This window comes from Enhydra lutris, unplaced genomic scaffold (assembly GCF_002288905.1).
Source record: "Enhydra lutris kenyoni isolate GAN:26980312 unplaced genomic scaffold, ASM228890v2 scaffoldscaffold39, whole genome shotgun sequence".
In the NCBI taxonomy this organism is placed as follows: domain Eukaryota; kingdom Metazoa; phylum Chordata; class Mammalia; order Carnivora; family Mustelidae; genus Enhydra; species Enhydra lutris.
Genome location: NW_019154123.1, coordinates 13,762,967 through 13,782,918, shown reverse-complemented (window position 1 = coordinate 13,782,918; position 19,952 = coordinate 13,762,967). Strand labels below are relative to the sequence as shown.

General features: G+C 41.8%; 1 protein-coding gene across 1 annotated transcript in view; it reads right to left on the bottom strand.

Annotated features, from left to right (window-relative positions):
* Positions 1-19,952, bottom strand: part of LOC111155113 (collagen type VI alpha 5 chain) — a 142,161-nt gene that overhangs the window by 70,936 nt on the left and 51,273 nt on the right. The window contains exons 2-7 of the mRNA XM_022515174.1: positions 18,430-18,525; positions 16,624-17,217; positions 11,326-11,958; positions 7,475-8,035; positions 3,219-3,773; positions 643-1,218 (exon numbers count right to left, since the gene is read on the bottom strand). Of these exons, the coding sequence (XP_022370882.1) occupies positions 643-1,218; positions 3,219-3,773; positions 7,475-8,035; positions 11,326-11,958; positions 16,624-17,217; positions 18,430-18,496 (2,986 nt within the window). The 5' untranslated portion in view covers positions 18,497-18,525. The remainder of the gene's footprint in view (positions 1-642; positions 1,219-3,218; positions 3,774-7,474; positions 8,036-11,325; positions 11,959-16,623; positions 17,218-18,429; positions 18,526-19,952) is intronic.

The following is a 19,952-nucleotide window of genomic DNA, read 5'->3' as shown; positions in this document are numbered from 1 at the left end:
CTCAAGTGGGATGCCTGTGGCCATCCCTAACCCACTGGTATCTCATGGGATCCACTTACGTCCCTTCCCTCCCTATTCCTACCCACCAGCCTCTACTACTCCATATTGAACTCCCATATCCTTTTGTCCATATTAATGGCCCGTATCTAGAAAAACACAGACTACTTCAACTTCAAATGGCCCAAGAGAATGTCTATAATCCCATTTAGACTGTCCTGGATCTCTGAAGACAGAAGTCTATCTGTGAAACCATGCAACTCTGAGTCTGGCCTGCAACTGGTATTCAGTGGTTGCACTGAGACCATTAACGGAATAGCACAAGAGGCCCTGAAATGGGGTAAGGTCAGTATGATCCCAGGTAGAGTTCCTTTCTGCCAAGAAAAAGGCAACAGGGTAGCAAGACCTCAAAGAACATTTCTGAAACCTTCTTCTATAAGCTCTTCAACGGATGCTGTCATGGAAAGGCAACTTTCAGATCTTGCTCAATCAATGCATTTCTTTTAGAAATAAGAAAAATAGCCTGAGCAGAGAAAGATTCATCCCATGACATCCAGGTAATGGGAAGCCAAGATTTAATTTATTTTATTTTTTTCTTAACCTTCTATTGCTACCCCCAGAGAAACTTTAAAAATTACAACTTACGCTCACGGGCACTGGTACACATTCTTTCTTGCAGAGGCTGGTAAAGATCTTTCAGTTTGTTGAAATTATCTACATGGAAAGTATTGTTTTTATTCCCTGCCATAGCCTCAAGTTCAAGTTGGTTGGCCTTTCCTACACCCACTGCGTAGATATCAATGCCTTTGTTTCTCAATTTCAGTGCTGTGTCATTGAGCCGATTTCGGTCATCAGACTCGCCATCGGTGATGATGATCAGCATCTGCTTCACATTTTGCTGGATGCGGCTGCCATGTTCTTCCGTGAACATTATGTTTGTGTGATCAAGAGCCTTGGCAGTAAAGGTACGCCCTCCAGTGTCCCTGCGCCTCCTCAGGTGTTCAATGACTGCAGATCCGTTTGAGTATTTCCCAAGGTGGAAAAGAACCTCAGGATACTCTGAGTATTTGAGAGCTCCAATCCGAACTCGGGCACTGCCAACATCTGCTTTCTTCACCAAATGGATAGTTAGATTCATCATGCTTTCTTGCTCTTCTGTATTTATGCTGCCTGAATGGTCTAGCACAAACACAATGTCCAACACTTTAATATTTTTGCAATCTGAAAGAGAAAGAAAGCAGGCATCACAATCTTTCTGCAGTGTATTCTAGACAGACAGCTGAGAAGGGCGAGCAAGCGAACGTCTGCCATGAACCTACTATGTGCCAGACACTGCTTCTCACTTGTTAGAAGTGGCTGTTGCCATTTTACAGAGTGAGAAACTGAGGCTCGGTGATGTACAACTTGCCCATATCATGATTCCACGGAAAGTGTAGCTGACAATGACTCTGCAATGGGTGGTTCTTAAGCTACACCACTCTGTTCTGCTATATCTCATTAGGACAAGTGATGCGTTTTCCTAGGCAGGCTTTCAACTGAAATGAAATGTCAGAAGGTAGTTTAATATCAGTATAATGGTGAGATAGGACTGATATTTGCCAAACTGGCCTGCTGCTTTAAAGAGCTCGGAGGCTCTATATATTAGCTGGGATTTTTATCCTACCCTCTCTGGCTCCAGCTTCTGCTAGGCAAGCTGTTCCATGTGCACCATGCCTTTCTGCTTTCATTTCCGCTCCTTCCCCTAGCCTTCCGGATTAGAACCCAGAAAGACCCCAAGTAGGGGGAGAGCTAAGGCCCTATCACTTCCCATCAGCCCCAAGCTCTCCTCCACATTGGAAGTCAAGTGAGCACTCTGGAAAGGTCTCCACAAAGTATGGGGTTTCTCTCCCCTCTTTCTCTTCCCTCAGTAACTTAAGTACATGCCTTCTACAATTTCACTTTCTCCACTTTCCACCTGAGTATGGTAACTTCAGTCCTTATTTCTGGCAATGGTCTCAAATTCTCAAGGCTAAGATGCTACGGGTGAGCCCAGGATATATCTGTAGGAACCTGGGACGATGACATGATTTTGACGTTTATGAGTCAATCTGATGTGTGAGTTAGCTGAAATTTCACCTCATGCTATAGACAGGGCCTTCACAAATATCATGTTTATCAAAATGAAGAAATGCCAGGAAGATCTCCATGGATTTCAAAGGTGGGGATGTGGCCCTAAGGCTAACCTGTCTTAGAATGTCTCAACACTACCAAGAGTTTGAGAATCGTTGCCATTTTAATTAAGCTGTTATGAGAGAAATTGCAGTGTCACTGCCTAAAACTCAGAGTTTACACTAAAACATTTTGTTAACTTGTGAAAATTTCTCACACAGAATTCTGAATAATATAGTGCAAGGGAGGTCTCTATGTTGCCAGCGGAACAACATACAACAAATTTACCAATACTTCAGTGTGTTGTCCTGGTTGTATCCAAAACACAGATAACAGCACATGATAGATTTTAAAAGCAGAGTTGTTTTTAGTCTTATGTGTGGATTTATAGCCAAGTTCTCATCCAAGACCCATTAAAGTTGATGGACTCAAACTGAAGATTTGCTTGACGCAATTTGAAAAGCATTACAGTTTGTGAGAGATAAAAATGATGATCCTGAACAATCATTTTTAAAAAGTAACAAATTAAAATTTTCCAAAGAGATAGATACATGAAAAGACAATTGTAAAATACCTCACTCATAGAAGTGCAGAAAAATAGGTGAATCAATGAAATCCTTTAAAACAGGATTTTTTGGGGGAGAGGGTATGCTTAGGATATTGGATTTCATTTACCTAAGAAGAAGAATTTGTATTTCTAGGTATTCACTACTTGACAAGGATTATAGGTAGGCAAGAAACAATTCTGGGGAATCATTTGGGATTAAAAATTTCCTCTGGAAAATCTAGGTATTCAGGTAGTAAAAAGTTGGAAGTTCAATGGAAAATTCTGAGAACTTTTTGGAATAGCTTCCAAGTCTCCACAGCCAGACTACCTTGTTGCTAAACTGGCTGACAAGATTGTTCAAGTGGAATATCCCTGGAGGTCACAGGTATTTTAATAAAACATAAATAAGACTAAAACTTAACACCAAAGTCCAGAGAGAGTCCAAGCCCATGGTACAACCCACTGTTCACCTGAAGAGGTCAACAGCTCACATTTCAGAGTTCTGAAGGATAACGGTGTTACTCACCATGGAGAGCACAAACACGAAAAATGAGTTTGCTTTCTATTGTCTTCAGATCATCAAATTTCTCAACCTGGAAGACCAAGTTGCCATCCCCACTGATCTCCTCCAGCTGCGTCCTATTGGCGCCATACACCCCCACGGAGAAGATAACTACACCTTTGTCCCGAAGAGCTTTAGCAGGGTCTCTCACAGGATCTTGTGCTTCTCCATCCGTGATGAGGATAAGAAACTTTTTGGCCATAGCACGGGCCCCCTTGGCAGGGGTGAAGTATTCATCTATAGAAGTCAGTGCATTTCCAGTCAAAGTGTTTTTGTTGATGAGAGACATTCTGTCTATTGAATCAGAAATTTCATTTTGTGTAAAGTATTTATTAAGTTGGAATTCTTCTTGAGTTTGATCGCTGAACTGAATGACACCAATCTGAGTTCTATCTGGACCAATCTGAATCTTGGCTAATAGGTTTTTCATGAAGGTTTTCATTTTCCCAAAATTGTCATGTCCTATACTGCCAGAACTGTCCACCAGAAACATGATGTCAGCCTTCATGTCTTCACATCCTGCATGTTGTCAAAAAGACCAGAAATGAGCCAGGTTGACAGGATTTTCAGAATATAGAGAAATGGTAAGACAGAAATAAATGCATTGTCAGAAAACATCAAAAATTAGCTCAAGCACCTGCTACTACATTTGAAAATTTAATCTGCTCCTGTAGTAGAGGCCTGCTGACTAGAACCCTGAATCAGAAATCCACTGAGTTATTATCCACGAAGTTTTAAAGAGAAAATGCAACTTCCAAAGCATATATTCATTTATCCATAATTCATTTATTCATAATTCTTGAGGTGTATGAAATGTCAAGTATCAGGTTATGTGTTAAAGGATGCAATGATGATCAAAAAAAGGAATCAGAGAAAAAGCAATCAATTCTCTACACTCATAGGACTACTAGTTCAGGTTTTTATGGATAATGTAAAAACACAAAATTCTAAGCAATCTTTATGTTGCATTATTTTCTTGGATAGTTTAAAGTGATTTGATAAATATTATAAATCAATATTAAAAATCAGGGTGAGAAAAAAATCAGGGTGAGAAACCTACTAGAGATAATAAATGTATTAGTAAGCGCATAGCCATTCAGCATGGACTGTTCCTTTATTTATATATAAAATTTGAAGAAACCTACCAACTGGAAATTCACATATTTTTGTGTGTGTGTATATATATATACATATATATATATGTATATATATATATATGTGTGTGTGTGTGTGTATGTGCATGGATATACACATTGAAGACCAACTTCTATAAGCCACAGAAAAAAAACCAGTGTCACTAATCCATTGTACAGGTGTGTGTGAGTATATCTATCTCTCTCTATATATATAGTATGTAAATATTGTTGTTGGCATGTATCTTCTTAGTCTTATCCTTTTGGTCTACCTACTGTCATTGCCATTCTCTTAAGTAGTCCTTCCCTCAACACTCACAGAGTCTATCCCATACTATTTAAAAATAAACAATTAGTATTAGCCAAAAAGAATAAAACAATGTTTATTATTTTTTAATAATTTATGTAAGGCCCACCAGGGAACATTAAACCATCATTTAAGACCCAAGCTGCCTGGGACCATCTTGAAAGTCATCAATAGAGAGGTCACTAAATATTTTTGTGGCCTTGACAAGGCCCCACTGCTGTGAAATGTGGAAGCCTCCCTTCCATGAAACATATATAAAAGGAGTAGACTTTTACGTGTGGTTTGGTGTTCACTGGGTCTACCTTCTTATATCTGTTTTGTGATGAGACTGCTTCCTGTCCTCTAATATCTGGTCTCCCATCCTTCTGTGTCAACTAGTTTCAACTAGAAACTAACTTCAACTAGCCAGATGATTGTCCAGGAAAAGACCATATATCCTAGTCTTCCTTGAAGCTTCATGTGGCCCTATCACTAAGTTTTGTTCAATAGATACGAGCAGAAGTGACTTTGCCACGTCTGGATCTTAAAACAATTGAGTGTAGTAGACTCATATGGCCCTTTCACCCTTTCTATAAATGCAAGGTGAAAAGAACTAGAGGTTCACTTTTGACCTAAAGATGGGAGCTATGTGTTGAGCATGGACTGGTCTCTCTACAGACCTCCACTACTCACCCTGGACCATTATACAAAAGAGAAAGAATACTCTGCATTGTGTAGTTTGGGGTCTTTTTGTTAAAGCCCCTTTTCTTGCCCTCTCGGCAATAAACGCACTCGCTCCATATGCATCTGCTATAAAACTAGTCAGTGTTTTTCTGGGTCTTCCAGCTTTGGTTCCTTAGTTTCCCTGCCTCTATTTACCATCTTATGGCTCATTTCCTTGTCCATAGCTCTCAGGTGTGCCAGTGTTCAGGCACCTGCACGACAACAACCTGACCCACAGGAGATTATGTACTGCACCTCCTCACATTGGTCCAGGCCTGTCTCCCTTGAAAGGACCGAGATACAGTCTACTTTCTGTTTCCTGGAACCCTGTTACGTTTCTTTGCATCAACCCCAGGAAACATTGGGGAACTTTTGCTCTTGTAGTCTTTCTAGAACATCCTGAAGACCCAACTACTGTCCATAATGGGGAGAACAATGAGCAATATTGGGATTTCTGATTTTGCTGTAAGCCCCACTTATTATCTATTTTTCTTTTTTGTTTCTTCATTTTTTGCTTTTTAATGTTACGTTCAGGGGGCGCCTGGGTGGCTCAGTGGGTTAAAGCCTCTGCCTTCGGCTCAGGTCGTGATCCCAGTGTCCTGAGATCAAGCCCCGCATTGGGCTCTCTCCTCAGTGGGGAGGCTGTTTCCTCCTCTATCTCTGCCTGCCTCTCTGCCTACTTGTGATCTCTCTGTCAAATAAATTTAAAAAAAAATCTTAAAGTTATGTTCAGTTAGCCAGCATACAGTACATAATTGGTTTTTGATGTAGAGTTCCATGATTCATTAGTTGCATTGTTTATCTATTTTTTTATTTTAGTGACTCAGAAAATCCCCAAACTTTTTCACTTTTTTAAGTTCAAATAAGTGAAAATTCATTTTGTCTTCTCATACCTTAGCCAACTTCTACAATAACTCCTTTTTATGTAGCAGTTACTATGGGCCCACATGCATTATTTTAAGTTTTCTACATGCATTATCACTTTCAAGCTTCACTATAGGCTCCACACAGAGATGAAGGCAGGTAGACAGTATGTAACCCATTCAAGGTCCACAGGTAATAAGGCTGGGGTTTGAACTTTGACTCATTGACTCCACCATCCTTTATCTTAACCAAGAAGTTAACATGTCTCTCAGCACATGGAATTTTCATGTGTTCATACTAGCAATCAACACATATCATCTTCAATTAGTAAGTGGCTATTACTAACAAGAGAAATCATAATCAGGTACAGGAATTTGAAAATTGTTTTTCCTAACTTTTGTTACATGATTTTTAGTCAGAATGAAAATGCAAATATGTGCTTCTGTTACAATTAAAAATAAACGATTGTTATGTGTGTACTAGATATGCATACATAATAGAGAAATGATGGCTGATGCGTGTTATGCTAAACCTGTGAGGGTTCTATGATGTAGGTGTTACCCTTGCTTAATCGATGAGGCAGTCTGAAGGCCAAGTAGGAAAGAGAGTTGGATCCTAAAGCCAGAGCCCATTTTCTTTCCACTGTGCTCATCTGCTTTAATTAGCCCATGCACATACACATACGCGCACACACACACACACACACACACACGTACACATGTGCACACATGCACACACAGAATAGAGTCTCTTACACACCATACCGGTGGGCTTTGTCAAGGCCACAATATTCTTAGCAACCTTCCTACTTATGACTTTCAACATGGCCTCAGGGCATCTGTCTACTGAGGGATTTTCCAATCTTGGCAATTGGTGCCTGGCTGGCTCAGTGGGTTAAAGCCTCTGCCTTCAGCTCGGGTCACAATCTCAGGGTCCTGGGATTGAGACCGGCATCAGGCTCTCTGCTTTGTAGGGAGTCTGCTTCCCTCTCTCTCTCTGCCTGCCTCTCTGCCTACTTGTGATCTCTCTCTCTGTCAAATAAATAGAATCTTAAAAAAAAAGGGGGGGTGCTGAATCTCTCCCTGATGATAAAGGAAGTTAGCAAAATGTTAACCAGACAACTGGTCACGTCACTTCTTGTCTCAACCCAGCTATCAGTCTGCCTGAAGTACCTAATGAAGTATGGAGAATAAAGCCGTTTTTGTTTTGCTTACCTTTTTCTTTGCAGATCCTGTGAACAACTTCATTTTTTATGCTTCTTAAAGCATCAAAGTTCTGCCCAAAGCTAACCCTTTCTTCTCCCCCAGCAATTTGTTGGAGTTGTGCTTTGTTAGCCTCCCCGATGCCAACTGCATGAATGGTGACTTGCTCAGCCCTTACTCTCTCCGCAGGCTCTAGGACTTCATCTGCGGACCTCCCATCAGTCAGCACAATGAGGTAACAGGGAACCTGGCGTGCCCTATGCTTCCTATCCTCTTTTATTATTGACAGCACGAAATCCAGGGCCTCCCCAGTATGGGTCCTGCCTTTGAGTTGCTCGATGTTCAAAATAGCATTTCTTAAGTTCACATTATTAGAACCGTCATTGATAGAAAACTCCACTTTCATCTTATGTGAATACTGCACCGCTCCGACTTGGACTTTGTCTGGGCCAATGCTGAACATTCCTGTCACAGCCAGCATAAATTGCTTGATTTGCCCAAAGTGTTTCTTCTGTATGCTGGTTGAGCCATCAATGAGGAAATAGATATCAGCCTCTTTCGTATCCATACAGCCTGCAAAAAAAAAAAAAAAAAAAAAAAAAAAGAAAGAAAAAAAAAGAAGGAAATGAATTCTTTGTTAATTACAGAGACTCTGGGGAGAACATGAACAGAATCTACTCAACAAAGGAAGGAACATTGAAATCTCTCTCTTTTTTTTAAAGATTTTATTTATTTATTTGACAGAGAGATCACAAGTAGGCAGAGAGGCAGGCAGAGAGAGAAGAGGAAGTAGGCTCCCTCCTGAGCAGAGAGCCCGATGCGGGACTCGATCCCAGGACCCTGGGATCATGACCTGAGCCGAAGGCAGAGGCTTAACCCACTGAGCCACCCAGCCACAATGACTAAGTCAGTATAGACTGGTTCTCTGTGTTTGACCATTCTGAATCTACAAACCTGGCCATCACACTCTAGACCATGTTAAATTCATTAAGATCAAGGCTCTCAAACATTGCTAACAAGAGTTTATAGGGGAGCTTGCTAAAATGCAAGTGCCCAGGCCCTAATTTGAGACTGATTCACTAGGTTTCTGGGAGGGCTTGGACAAATGAATTAGTAATAAATTCCTTAGGAACCTCTGATAAGTTTATAGCTGACCCTGTTGGTACTTAGCCTGTATCTCCTCAAACTCTACCATTTCTCTGCCCACTGGTTCCTAACATGTTCACTCTGGGGGCTTGCACCGTGTCTGTCTGTGGGTAGATTGCACTCAGTGTGCTGGAACCCTCTTTGCATGGGGCTTGAAGAAGTGCCTGGAAATGTGCATTCTTTCATGTGCTAGAATACAAATTCTCTAGCTACAGTGCCCCCTGACTGGGACAATTCTAATGTTTAAACTACACTGTCTCTAGAATAGCCCTCTAGAATTGAACCTCCATGGGACTTGGCTTATTATCCTCTCCTTCCTGGCCCCAATCCTCACTTTCCTACCAATCTCCAGTTTTCCCTGGGTATATTTTCCAATATATCAGTTTCACACAAAGCTTTTTCTGGCATCTACTTCTGAGGAACCCAACCTGAGTCAGATAACAAATTTTGAGAACTACTGAATTAGTAAGAAGCCACCTACAGACTAAGGCCTCATGAAGAACAGCTATCCCCCTCACATGGCCCTTGCCTCTAGTCTAGGTCCTATACCTTCCCATTTAGAATTTCTATATTGAAAATAATCATTTTTTGTCATGTCATTGTCACTCTCCAAGAGAGACCACACTACACATTCCTCCTATGCCCTCGTAGTTGGTACTAGACCAGAGTGGCTGCCACTAGGAAAATTCCCCCACAAGTCACTCAGGAGGGAACACAGGTCTTGTTTCTTGCTCCTGTGTGTAATATATTCGTGCCACAGGAAATCCAGGGCTGGCCCAGAATAAATTCTTAAACCTTCAATTGACTGGTCTGAGTTTAAAATTGGCCTTTAAAATCATTGGAAAATCACAAGCCTTTTCTATGTAAGTTCTGCCAAATTCCAGTTCCAATTGTTCAGAAGCATTTTATCTGCAAAGGAAATGTGTGAAGACAGCAGGTATCTCAGTATTAGGTAAACACAAAGTCACATCAAGTTTCTTTTAGCATGTACCTTTGAAAAGAGCTAAGTAAAACTATAGAGGATTCACAGTGCATCTTAACTAGGATATCTTCACTAGAATGATGGAAGACAAACATAGTAGAAAAGGTCAAAAAGTGCAAAAATACTCATGGTTGTGTGTAAAGATATAAGGATTAGGATGATATTATCCAAGACTTCCAGAAGGGAAAAATATGTGTGATGACGTATATATCCAACAGTTAGGGTATGTTTAGCAAATTATATTCCATTCATACCATGGAATTTTATTGCCAACCTAAAAAGAATGTTGCAAAATAATATTTAAGGAAATGGATGAACGTTTGTGATACAAGGTTGACAGAAAAGTAAGGAAGGAAGATAACATTGGTTATCCCCAATATTATTGTCTCCTTCTATACTAATCAAACCCCCAGTTTTTACCAAGGTGCTTGGCTGCCCTAAATAAAGACTACATTTTCCAGCTCCCATTTTTATAACTAGGTGTGACATGTGACTAAGTTCTGGCCACTGGGATGTAAATAGAAATTATATGTGTCATTTTTAGGAATATCTTTGAAGAAAAGGAAGTGGAAACTTTCCCACTTCCTCCTTTTTTATCTTTCTTGCTTGCTGGGTATGAATGTGATGCTTGGAGAAATTATCTTGGACTATGATCCTGGGAATAAAAGCCACAAATGGCAAAAAAATAACGTAGAAAGAGACAGGATTCCTGACACTGTGGTATACCACACCAGCTCTGTCTACCTACCTTAGGACTTATTTGTGAAACATAAAAAAAATAGTTTCATCCTCACAGTTAAATGCTGTTTTTATTTCTGTTGGTCACACAAAAATGTAGTCATAACTGATTTAAATTACCCAACTGTATATTCCTGCACTGAATGATACAATACCCACCAGCTACATGTGGCTATCAAAACTAAACTGAATTAAAATTAAAGTTCAGAAAAATTAAATAAAATCCAGATCTTCGGTTACACTAGCCACATTTCAAGTGCTCAATAACCACATGTAGCTAGTTAGTGACTGCCTTACTGGACAGCATAGATGGGGAACATTTCCATAATCACAGAAAGTTCTCTTGGACAGCACTTGCCTGTACAATGCTATACCATCTTTAAAAAATGTGTATGTGGCCATCTGGACAGTTCAGTTAGTTAAGCTTCCAACTCTAGATTTCAGCTCAGGTCATGATCTCAAGGTTGTGAGATTGAGCCCTGCATCAGGTTCCACATTGGACGTGGAGCCTACTAAAGATTCTCTTTTGCCCTCTCCCTCTGCCCCTCCCCATCCTAAGTAAATAAATAAAAATAAATAAATTAAAAATGTGTGTGTGTGTGTATGTGCCAGTGTATGTACATAATAGGGAGAGAGAAGAAACCAAATGACATAATAAATGTTAAAAATGGTTTTATCTGAAAGAAAGGATTACAAATGATTTTCTTTTCTTCATGTTCATCATATTGTTAAACTTTTTTATAATGAACACATACTACTTTTTTACATATTTTGAGGTACAATTTACACACTAAAAAATTTACCCTTTGTAATCATTTGATGATTTTTAGTAAATTTATGAAGTTCTACAACCAGAACCAAATCTAGTCTTAGAATATTTCCCTAACTACTGAAGTTCTCTCAGGCAATTACAGTCAGTCCTCACTCTTGCCCCTACTCTAGGCCACAACTCATATTACTTTTACAATAAGAAAAGTATTTTTTTAAAAAAACATACCAGTTCTGTCAAGGTCCATTCCCTCAGCACGAGTAGAAATTTGGGACCAAATTTCATTCTGGAGTTTTTTCTGGAAGTTTTTACTGTAAGCTTCCAAGTCTGCATAGGACTCAAGCTTGGAAACCATTTGCCTCGGAGGGTAAGACACTATTTCTTCTAACTGGACGTCATTAGCTCCTTGAATATTCATGCCAAACACAGTCACATCCTGCAGCCGAAGTTGTATCGCCACATCACGCACCTCATCAGTCGATGGTCTGTGAGTGACAAAGACTGCGATCTGAGGCACTCCCTGTGCCCTTCTGCTGCCACTTGACTCTGAGAAGGCTTCTAGCTTCATCTTCTCAATGGCAGCCCCAGCATTGGATTTCCCAGCCTGGATAGAAAGCTTTTGGATTTGCTCCTGAAACTCATACTGGGTTGTGCTTGAATTTAGAAAGGAAATAGTCTTGGCTCTATCACTGTAACTCATAAGACCAAGGCGCGTGCAGTTGTAACTCACATCCATGGAGGCGGTAATGTTCCTCAGGAAATTCTGCAGGTTCCTTAAATTTTGCCTGGTGCCAACTGATTCATCTACTAGGAACACGAGGTCAGCTAATGAATCTTTCTGACAGGCCACTGGGAAGGAGACTATGGAGAGAGAAAAAAGAACAAGGATTAGTGTAAACTACTGGTCCAGAGTGAGAAAGGCACTTTACCGATTGTCAAAAGGCATTAGTGAGAACAGAGGTGGTCATGACAGATGTAGTTAGCATTGTTTTCTTTTAATAAACAACAGATAAAAATTCTGAACAAGACTTACAAGGTCACTGACTTCAGAGTCTTTGCAATAATGTTCCTTCTCTCTGAAAAATGCTTCTTACCAACTTTTCTATCACTCCCCACCACCAGCACCATCATGATATTCATGACCACCATCACTACCAGTATGACCGCCCCACCACCAACCACCACTAACTGCTACCACTCTCACTTCCACCACCATCGCCACCTACCAATGCCCCTATATCCACTTGTACTATCACCCCAACCATCAACAACCAACCACCACCTATACCTCCACTACCACCATCTCTACCTCTACCTCTACTACCAGCAACAACAATTACCAACCACCACCACTACCACCAATCACCACCATCACCATGACCACCACCATCACCACGACCACCATCTCTACCATCCCTCTCAAGTGCTAGGCAGGGATAGATTAACAGAAATATCTCTGACCTCAGGAAGTTCACATTCTAGGGGGAGGACAGATAACTAGATTATATTATTTCAGTGCTCACAAGGAACTGAAACAAGTAAGTCAACTGAGTTACTCTTCTGGGGATGTGGGAGAAGGACTAACTTACTTGAGATAAAAAAGTCAGGGGAGTGCTCTTTAAGAGGCTTGCACTGGGGCTGAGATACAAAGAGAAGGATTCAGCTACATACTCCTATTCCTGCCAGAAGAGGAGTTCTCGCAGAAGGAACAGAAGAAGGTGGGAATAAGAAAAAAGAACAGAGTGGCTGGTGACAGTGAGTGAGGGGAACAATGACGGATGAGGCCAGAAAGAAGCAGCATCCAAATCATATGGGATTCACATGATCTTATTTAAATCTTTAAAATATCAACCCAGTTGTTGAGGAGAGATAAAAAAAAATTCAGGGATAGCCATTAATAAACAATTACCCTAGTCCAAAAAAAGGGATCATGTTTCTTGGACAAGGAAGTTAGGACAAGTAGTTAGGAGGAAACAACAGTGTAGTTTTGATACATGAATTAAAGATAGAACAGAGAGGGACTTGATGATAAATTGGATGCTAGTGTTAAAAGACAAAAAAGTGGTGAGAACTAGATTTTTGGCATGAACAACTGAGTGGATATTGGTGGTATCTTTTTTTCCAAGACAGGGAAGACAGTAGAAAGAACAAGTTGCAAGGGGGATTCAAGAGTTCCTTTTCAGTCACATTAAGTCTGAGATATTATTGAAGATGCCAGGTATGCAGTTGGTTGTAAAAATCTGGAATCCAGGGAACAGAACACCATATGCATAGAAAAAGCCTATTCCAGGCACAGGTGGAAGAACTATATCTGTGGAACTCATAGCCAAGAGATAAGCTCAATCTTGCCAAGAGCTACCCACTAGGATTGTGAACTCTAGAAACCAGAATATATGTCTTATTTATCACTATCCCTCCAGTACGTGGTGCCTAGTGAGAACTCAAATTAAAGATAATTCTCATAAATCTACCAATGCACTCTGTACTCCACACAGTTAGCTTAAACAAACTCCCGGCATGGCCTAATTGGGTTAGTATTTATTTGCAAATAGCTATTACTATGAATAATAGTAAACTGTGTGCCAAATGCCATACAAGCCATCTCACACATATCAAGGTAGACACTATTATCCTCACATTATAGGTAAGGAAACGAAAGCTCAGAGGTTAAGTAATTTATTTAAGGCCATTAATAGCCAATCCAGTGTCTGAATCTAGACCTTACAGTGTCTGAAGTTCTTACTCTTAACCTCTAAAGGCGAGGATAGTGTCCCATCAAGCAAAACCTTGTTGTACCATATTGATGTGAAGTTAATTAGGAGAGAAGCACAATCAACACACAGAACCTTCTAAGAAGGTGGTAAAACCCTACAGTCCTGAAGAGCACAGACTAAGCAGCCACCTGGAAGATCTCCCAGGTCCCCATATTGGATGGTTACAGAAGGGTTTCCTCTCTGAAAGAAGAACATAAATCATAAAAACTTGCTATTTTTCCAAGGTGGCAGGAGTGAGAGATCAGGAGAGTGGAAGGAAAGGGATTCCCTGGTGTCTCAGGAGTGACACTAACTGTTGCAGAACCTCATAAATACTCACTAAAACCCATTTCTTTTTCTTTGGCATAGAGCTAGACCTGACTTCCCCACCTCACTTGCAGTTAGGGGTGGCCATAGGACTAAGATCTCGATAATGAAATGTGAGCAAAAATAATGTGTGTCTCTTCCAAGCTTATCATATAAAACCCTCCCGTGAGTGATATTTCATCTTTTTTCCCACCCACCAGCTGTATAACAATCCCCAGGGCACCTTGGAAGTCACACGTTGAAGACAGAAGAGCCACCACCAACCCAAGTATCTGACTAGAGGAGAGACAGCTGGTCACTTTGACCACCGGTGCTAGAATGTTACAAGGGAAATAAACTTGCTATTATTCAGGGAATCTATTTGTTATTAAGGCCTGAACTGGTCCTACTACAGAATTGGGCTATAGCTATAGTCATGGAATCAGTAATGCTGAGGCAGAAAGGAAGTTTCAAGGTCATCTTAGTTCCCATGACTTACAAATGGGGATGCTGATGCAAGGCTCAGAGAGATGACATCAATTCCCCAAGTTCACACAACCAGCTAGTGGCAGTGTCTGGGTCTTCTCACCTTGTGTTCAGAGTACTTTGTACCATACCAGGTGACTTCCTTGAATCTTAGAACTAGATAGTACCTGCTCAGAATGGCCCATCATCACCAACTGAGTGCAGAGGCAGGCAGCAAAATCCATTTTGCCAGGAACTCTGTCTACCTTACTCTGGAGAGAATGGTGGGAGCCTTTCATGAGTCTGGGACCTTTACTGAGTGCTCTCCTGGGGCTGTACTCTGGCCTGTTCTGAAGCCTGCCCATCAACACCGCATGGGTGGCTTCCTATCTCAGTTTACCCATTCCTTCCTAATGCTGTCTCCAATCACCTGCCAAGTAAACCATTTGTACTCAAGAGTCTTCTGTTTTAAGGTCTTCATGGAGCACTCACTTAAAACACAAATAAAGCATTTTTCATGTGAGACACTGCAAGTCATGAGGTCATAAGTTTTCTTCCTTTTGGCCTAAGGGATCAAGAATGAAAGCAGATGAGGAGGTCTTTTGCATTTCTGTATGAAATACAGGAATTTCCAGGGGCTGACGGGAAGATGGATGTAGCATCCATAGTGGTTCTGATGTGTGGCTGCTTAGAGATAAAGCTGAGAAACAGCAGCCCCCAAGGGAAACCAGCTGCAGTGACTGAGGTAAGGCATTGCTCTCAAGTAGCTGTGTAGACAACAGGTATCAACACGGATGATGGAGCCTGAGAGGGAGGGTCTTGCTGCCACAGTAGAAACTCTTGGGGGCTCTAAGGAAAGAAGTTGGAGAAAATTTTATGTTGGGGGGAATGCGATAGCTAAGGAGGTAAGTTACACAGGAAAGGGTGCTGAGTCAGTTTAATCTGAGCTATGCATGGGTCCCTGTCATACCATAAGCTTGTCAGGAATATTTCCAGTATTTCTTCAACTCAAATATTTCAAGTATTTCTTCAACTGTCAAGTATATACTATTATTTAATAGCAGCTCCTAGAACTTAAAAAAAATAGCATTACTGCCAAGATGCATCCTAATATCAAAAATGTTAAAATGTGCGGGGGCAGTGTATCTTAGATGTGGAAAATATAAGCACAAAATGACTGCATAACTGAGAGGGGGGATGAGTCATTCCTGGCGTTAATAAGTCCTGACACTCATTAGAGAGATTTTACCTGTAAGGAGGAAGAAACAGGGCAGGAGGGGCTAAGCCAATACAGCAGGTGGAGGGCTCCAGATGGCAGCCTGCTGTGTGGCTCTGTTATACACCCATAGGTATACTCTTCCCTGCCCGCTCTCATTTGAAAGTTACCCTTCTCCTTAAGTGTCTCCCTGTATTAGCTGACAGGCATTTACCGGGCATTCACCAAGGGCCTCACACCAAGCCAGGCCTGTGAGGGCCAGAGAACAGACCTGGAACTTCTTTCTTTATCTGTAGGACTTCCATTTATTTGCTCACTAAGAAAGAGAATGCTAGTTCATTGTCAGGCACTGTGTAGACCTGAAGAATACAGAGATAGACCTATGTGCCCACTTCTGCCCTCAACGTGCCACCAGTTCATTGGTGGAGGGGACAGACACAGAAATGAGCCATCCTTCACTCTGGGAGGTGCTTCTGTCCTCAAGCATGCACAGGAAACTGTGACACACAAAAAAGAAATGTGAAAGGAAAGCCTTCCAACAGGATAGGACTATAGGGCTGATATTTAAATGATGTCAGGAGTCATCCAAGATGTAAGAAGAAAAAGGAGTGCAAGGGAATGCCCTTCAGAGAAAAGGCACGAGCAGACACGGCAGGTGGAGTTGACAGGGATGTGTAGAAATATCCAGGACTTCAGGGTGGCCAGTCACGGAAACCAGAATGGGAGCCGCAGGAGATGAGGGCGGAATGCACAGAGGCCCCTGCCTGGGACCCAGGCCTTCCTTACCTTGAATATCGGCTGCTCCATCCCTGTACTGGGTGGCTTCCTTGATGATCTGCATCATGTTTTGGGAAAATGCGCCAAGGTCCCTGACCGACCGGAGGTTGAAATGAAACTGAGCTGTGGCCATGGCCTTCAGCTGCTCCTCGGAAGCACCCTGCAGCCCTACGGACACGATTCTCACCCCGTCTTCCCGCAGGGCTTTGGAGGCCTCTTCCACGTCATCCTCGGACTCCGCGGAAGCCAGCACCACCAGAATCGGGGGAAACTGCTTCTTGTCCCTCCCGCCGGCCTGCGCAGAGAAGTAGGTCCTGTGCGCCTCCCGCAGCGCGTGGCCGATGCGCAGGGAGCCGCCCATGAAGCCAAAGTTCTTCTTGAGATGGTTCAGCATGGGGTTCCTGTTCCTGAAGGTGCTCAGCTGGAACTCGTTGTGGAACTGGTCACTGTACTGGGCCAGGGCCACGCGGTACTTGTGGGCCTCTATGGGCAGACTGCTGATCATCTTGTTGATGAACGTTTTCACAAAGGGGAAGGACTTAGTTCCCAGGTGATCCGAGCTGTCCACCAGAAACACCACGTCTGCATACTCAGGGCCGGGTTCTATCAGAATAAAATGACAACAAACCTAAACAAGGTGATGAATTGTTCAGCCTTTACATTTGAGACCACAATACTCATTTGAGACTGTGTCCTAGGTTAAGACTAACTCAGAATCCCAAGGGAAGTGTCTTCTGGCAGTCACAGAAGAAACGAGACTGGTTTTTGTGAAAATATTAAACAGGAAGACTTTCGTAAGGTTAAGGAATAATGTTTTTCTTTCTCAACTCTATCCCAGAGACATTTTTTTTTTCTTGTTTTGGCTGGGGAACCCCAAACTTCAATAATATACTAAAGAATAAACAAGAAAACCCCCAAGTAGTCTGTGGATTAAGAGTAACTTTTAGTACCATATCAGGTAATCAGGTGTCTTGGGTTGAAGAGTTTAGAAGCAGATCTGAGACGGGGACTTGGGGGATGGGGGCTTCACTGAGCGGAAGCAGGATAAGGCAAGTAGGAGAGAAGCAAAGCACCGTATTTGCCTGATCTGAGAGGATTCCAGAGCATGTCGCTCTCTGAGGCAAGAGGGCTGGTTTGTTATACTCTTCTCTCTGTTAGTCACTGGCTGCAGACCATCCCCAGGAACTGCAGGGAAGGAGCGGAAGGCTATGGGCACAATCTCCTGCATTAGCTGACTCTCAGAGAACTGAGAGCGGTTCTCCTGAGAAAGTGGGCCTTGTCTGTGAGCTGTTACAGGCAATATTCACAGCAGCTGGGCCCAGGGCGAGGGTGGTAAGAGGGGTACCAGCCTGATAAAGAGAGTCTGGGCCCAAGGGAGACACCACCAGGATCTCCTGTCGTAGTCAGCCACCTCCACGCTGGAAATCAGAGATGTACTAGTAAATGCCTAATGATTGCTCCCTCTTTCCAAGTAACTCAGAAGTTTGTCAGGGAATCCTAGGATGCAGACTGACCTCCAAAACAAATGGATCGACTCTATTCACAGAGACACAGAACATTGGGGCCTAAGCAAATCAATGAATAATTAAAGTTCTTCTAGCCAAGTGCAGCATAATTCATGCTTTGCCCTTGGCTCTCTGTCATCTTTGAGAGATTGTTCACTTGACAGTGTGCCTCCAACTATAATTCAATGCTGTCTGCTTTGATTTTTGTAAATAAATAAATCCTTTGTTTCTGTGTATTAAAATGAGAGTCAGTTAAGCCATAAAAATGTTTATGTTCTTCAATGATAATAAACATAAAATATACCAGTACCTGGACTATGATCTGCCAATGTTTCAGTCCAAAGGATTAAGATCAATGTGATTAGCAGGATCTTCATTTTGTTAATGAAGGCTTCTTGCTTGCATTCTGTAAAAAAGTTATTTACAATATGAAAAAATCTCATTGTATAACAAGACATAACAACTGGAGAATCTGGGTGAGAATGCAATTCACAACACGAGTGTCTGTCAAGTAATGCCAGGTGTGTTTAAAAAACTCATTAAGCATTTGGAGTATTTACTGCAAACAGAGAATGCTGACATTTGCTGAGTCCTCACCATGGCTTAGACACTTTTCTCAGTGCTTTATGAGTATCGTCTAATTTAATCTTCACAACTGTCCTACAGCTAGGGACAAATACTGTAGCTATGTGACATCTGAGGAAACAGCTCAGAGTGGCTTGGGAAGTGGTAGACCCAGGATCCCAACCCAGACAAGGTGACTGCAGAGCCCAATCTCTTTACCACCGTAAAAATGCCTCATACGAAGTCTGTGTCCTCACAAATCACACTCTTTTTTAAAATTTATCTATTTATTTTAGAGAGAGTGAGAGTGAGGGGGGTGCAGAGGGAGAGAATCTTCAAGCAGACTCCCTGCTGAGCATGAAGCCCAATGTGGGGCTCCATCCCAGGACCAATGAGATCATGACCTGGGTTGAAACTGGAGTCAGGCTTCACTGATTGAGCCACCTGGCACTCCCTTGACCTTCTATTTTTATGTCAGTAATGACTGTTGTGTATGTTCGCACCTTGGCTCAAAAAAGCCAAAGCTACCCATGTCTCTTTCTTCCTGAAATGCTTGTGAAATCTGTTCTCACATTTACAGAGATACTCAGTTTTACAAATTACTTAAGCTCAGCATTTCTCTCCATGCAGCTCACAATCAATCAGAAATCTTCAGGGGACATTACAGTTTTTAGAATTCTATCCATTCAGAGTTGTTCTTTATAAAGAGGAAAAGAGATCAAATGACCAATATGCAAAAATAAAGCTGCCTTAAGTGAGATACCAAAAGTATAAGGGCTTGGGTTTTTTTTGTTTGTTTGTTTGTTTTTTAATTTTTTATTTTTTATAAACATATATTTTTCTCCCCAGGGGTATAGGTCTGTGAATCGCCAGGTTTACACACTTCACAGCACTCACCATAGCACACACCCTCCCCAATGTCCACAACCCCAGCCCCCCTCTCCCAACCCCCCTCCCCCCAGCAACCCTCAGTTTGTTTTGTGAGATTAAGAGTCACTTACGGTTTGTCTCCCTCCCGATCCCATCTTGTTTCATTAAATCTTCTCCTACCCCCTTAACCCCCCATGTTGCATCTCCACTCCCTCATATTAGGGAGATCATATGGTAGTTGTCTTTCTCAGATTGACTTATTTCGCTAAGCATGATACCCTCTAGTTCCATCCACGTCGTCGCAAATGGCAAGATTTCATTTCTTTTGATGGCTGCATAGTATTCCATTGTGTATATATACCACATCTTCTTTATCCATTCATCTGTTGATGGACATCT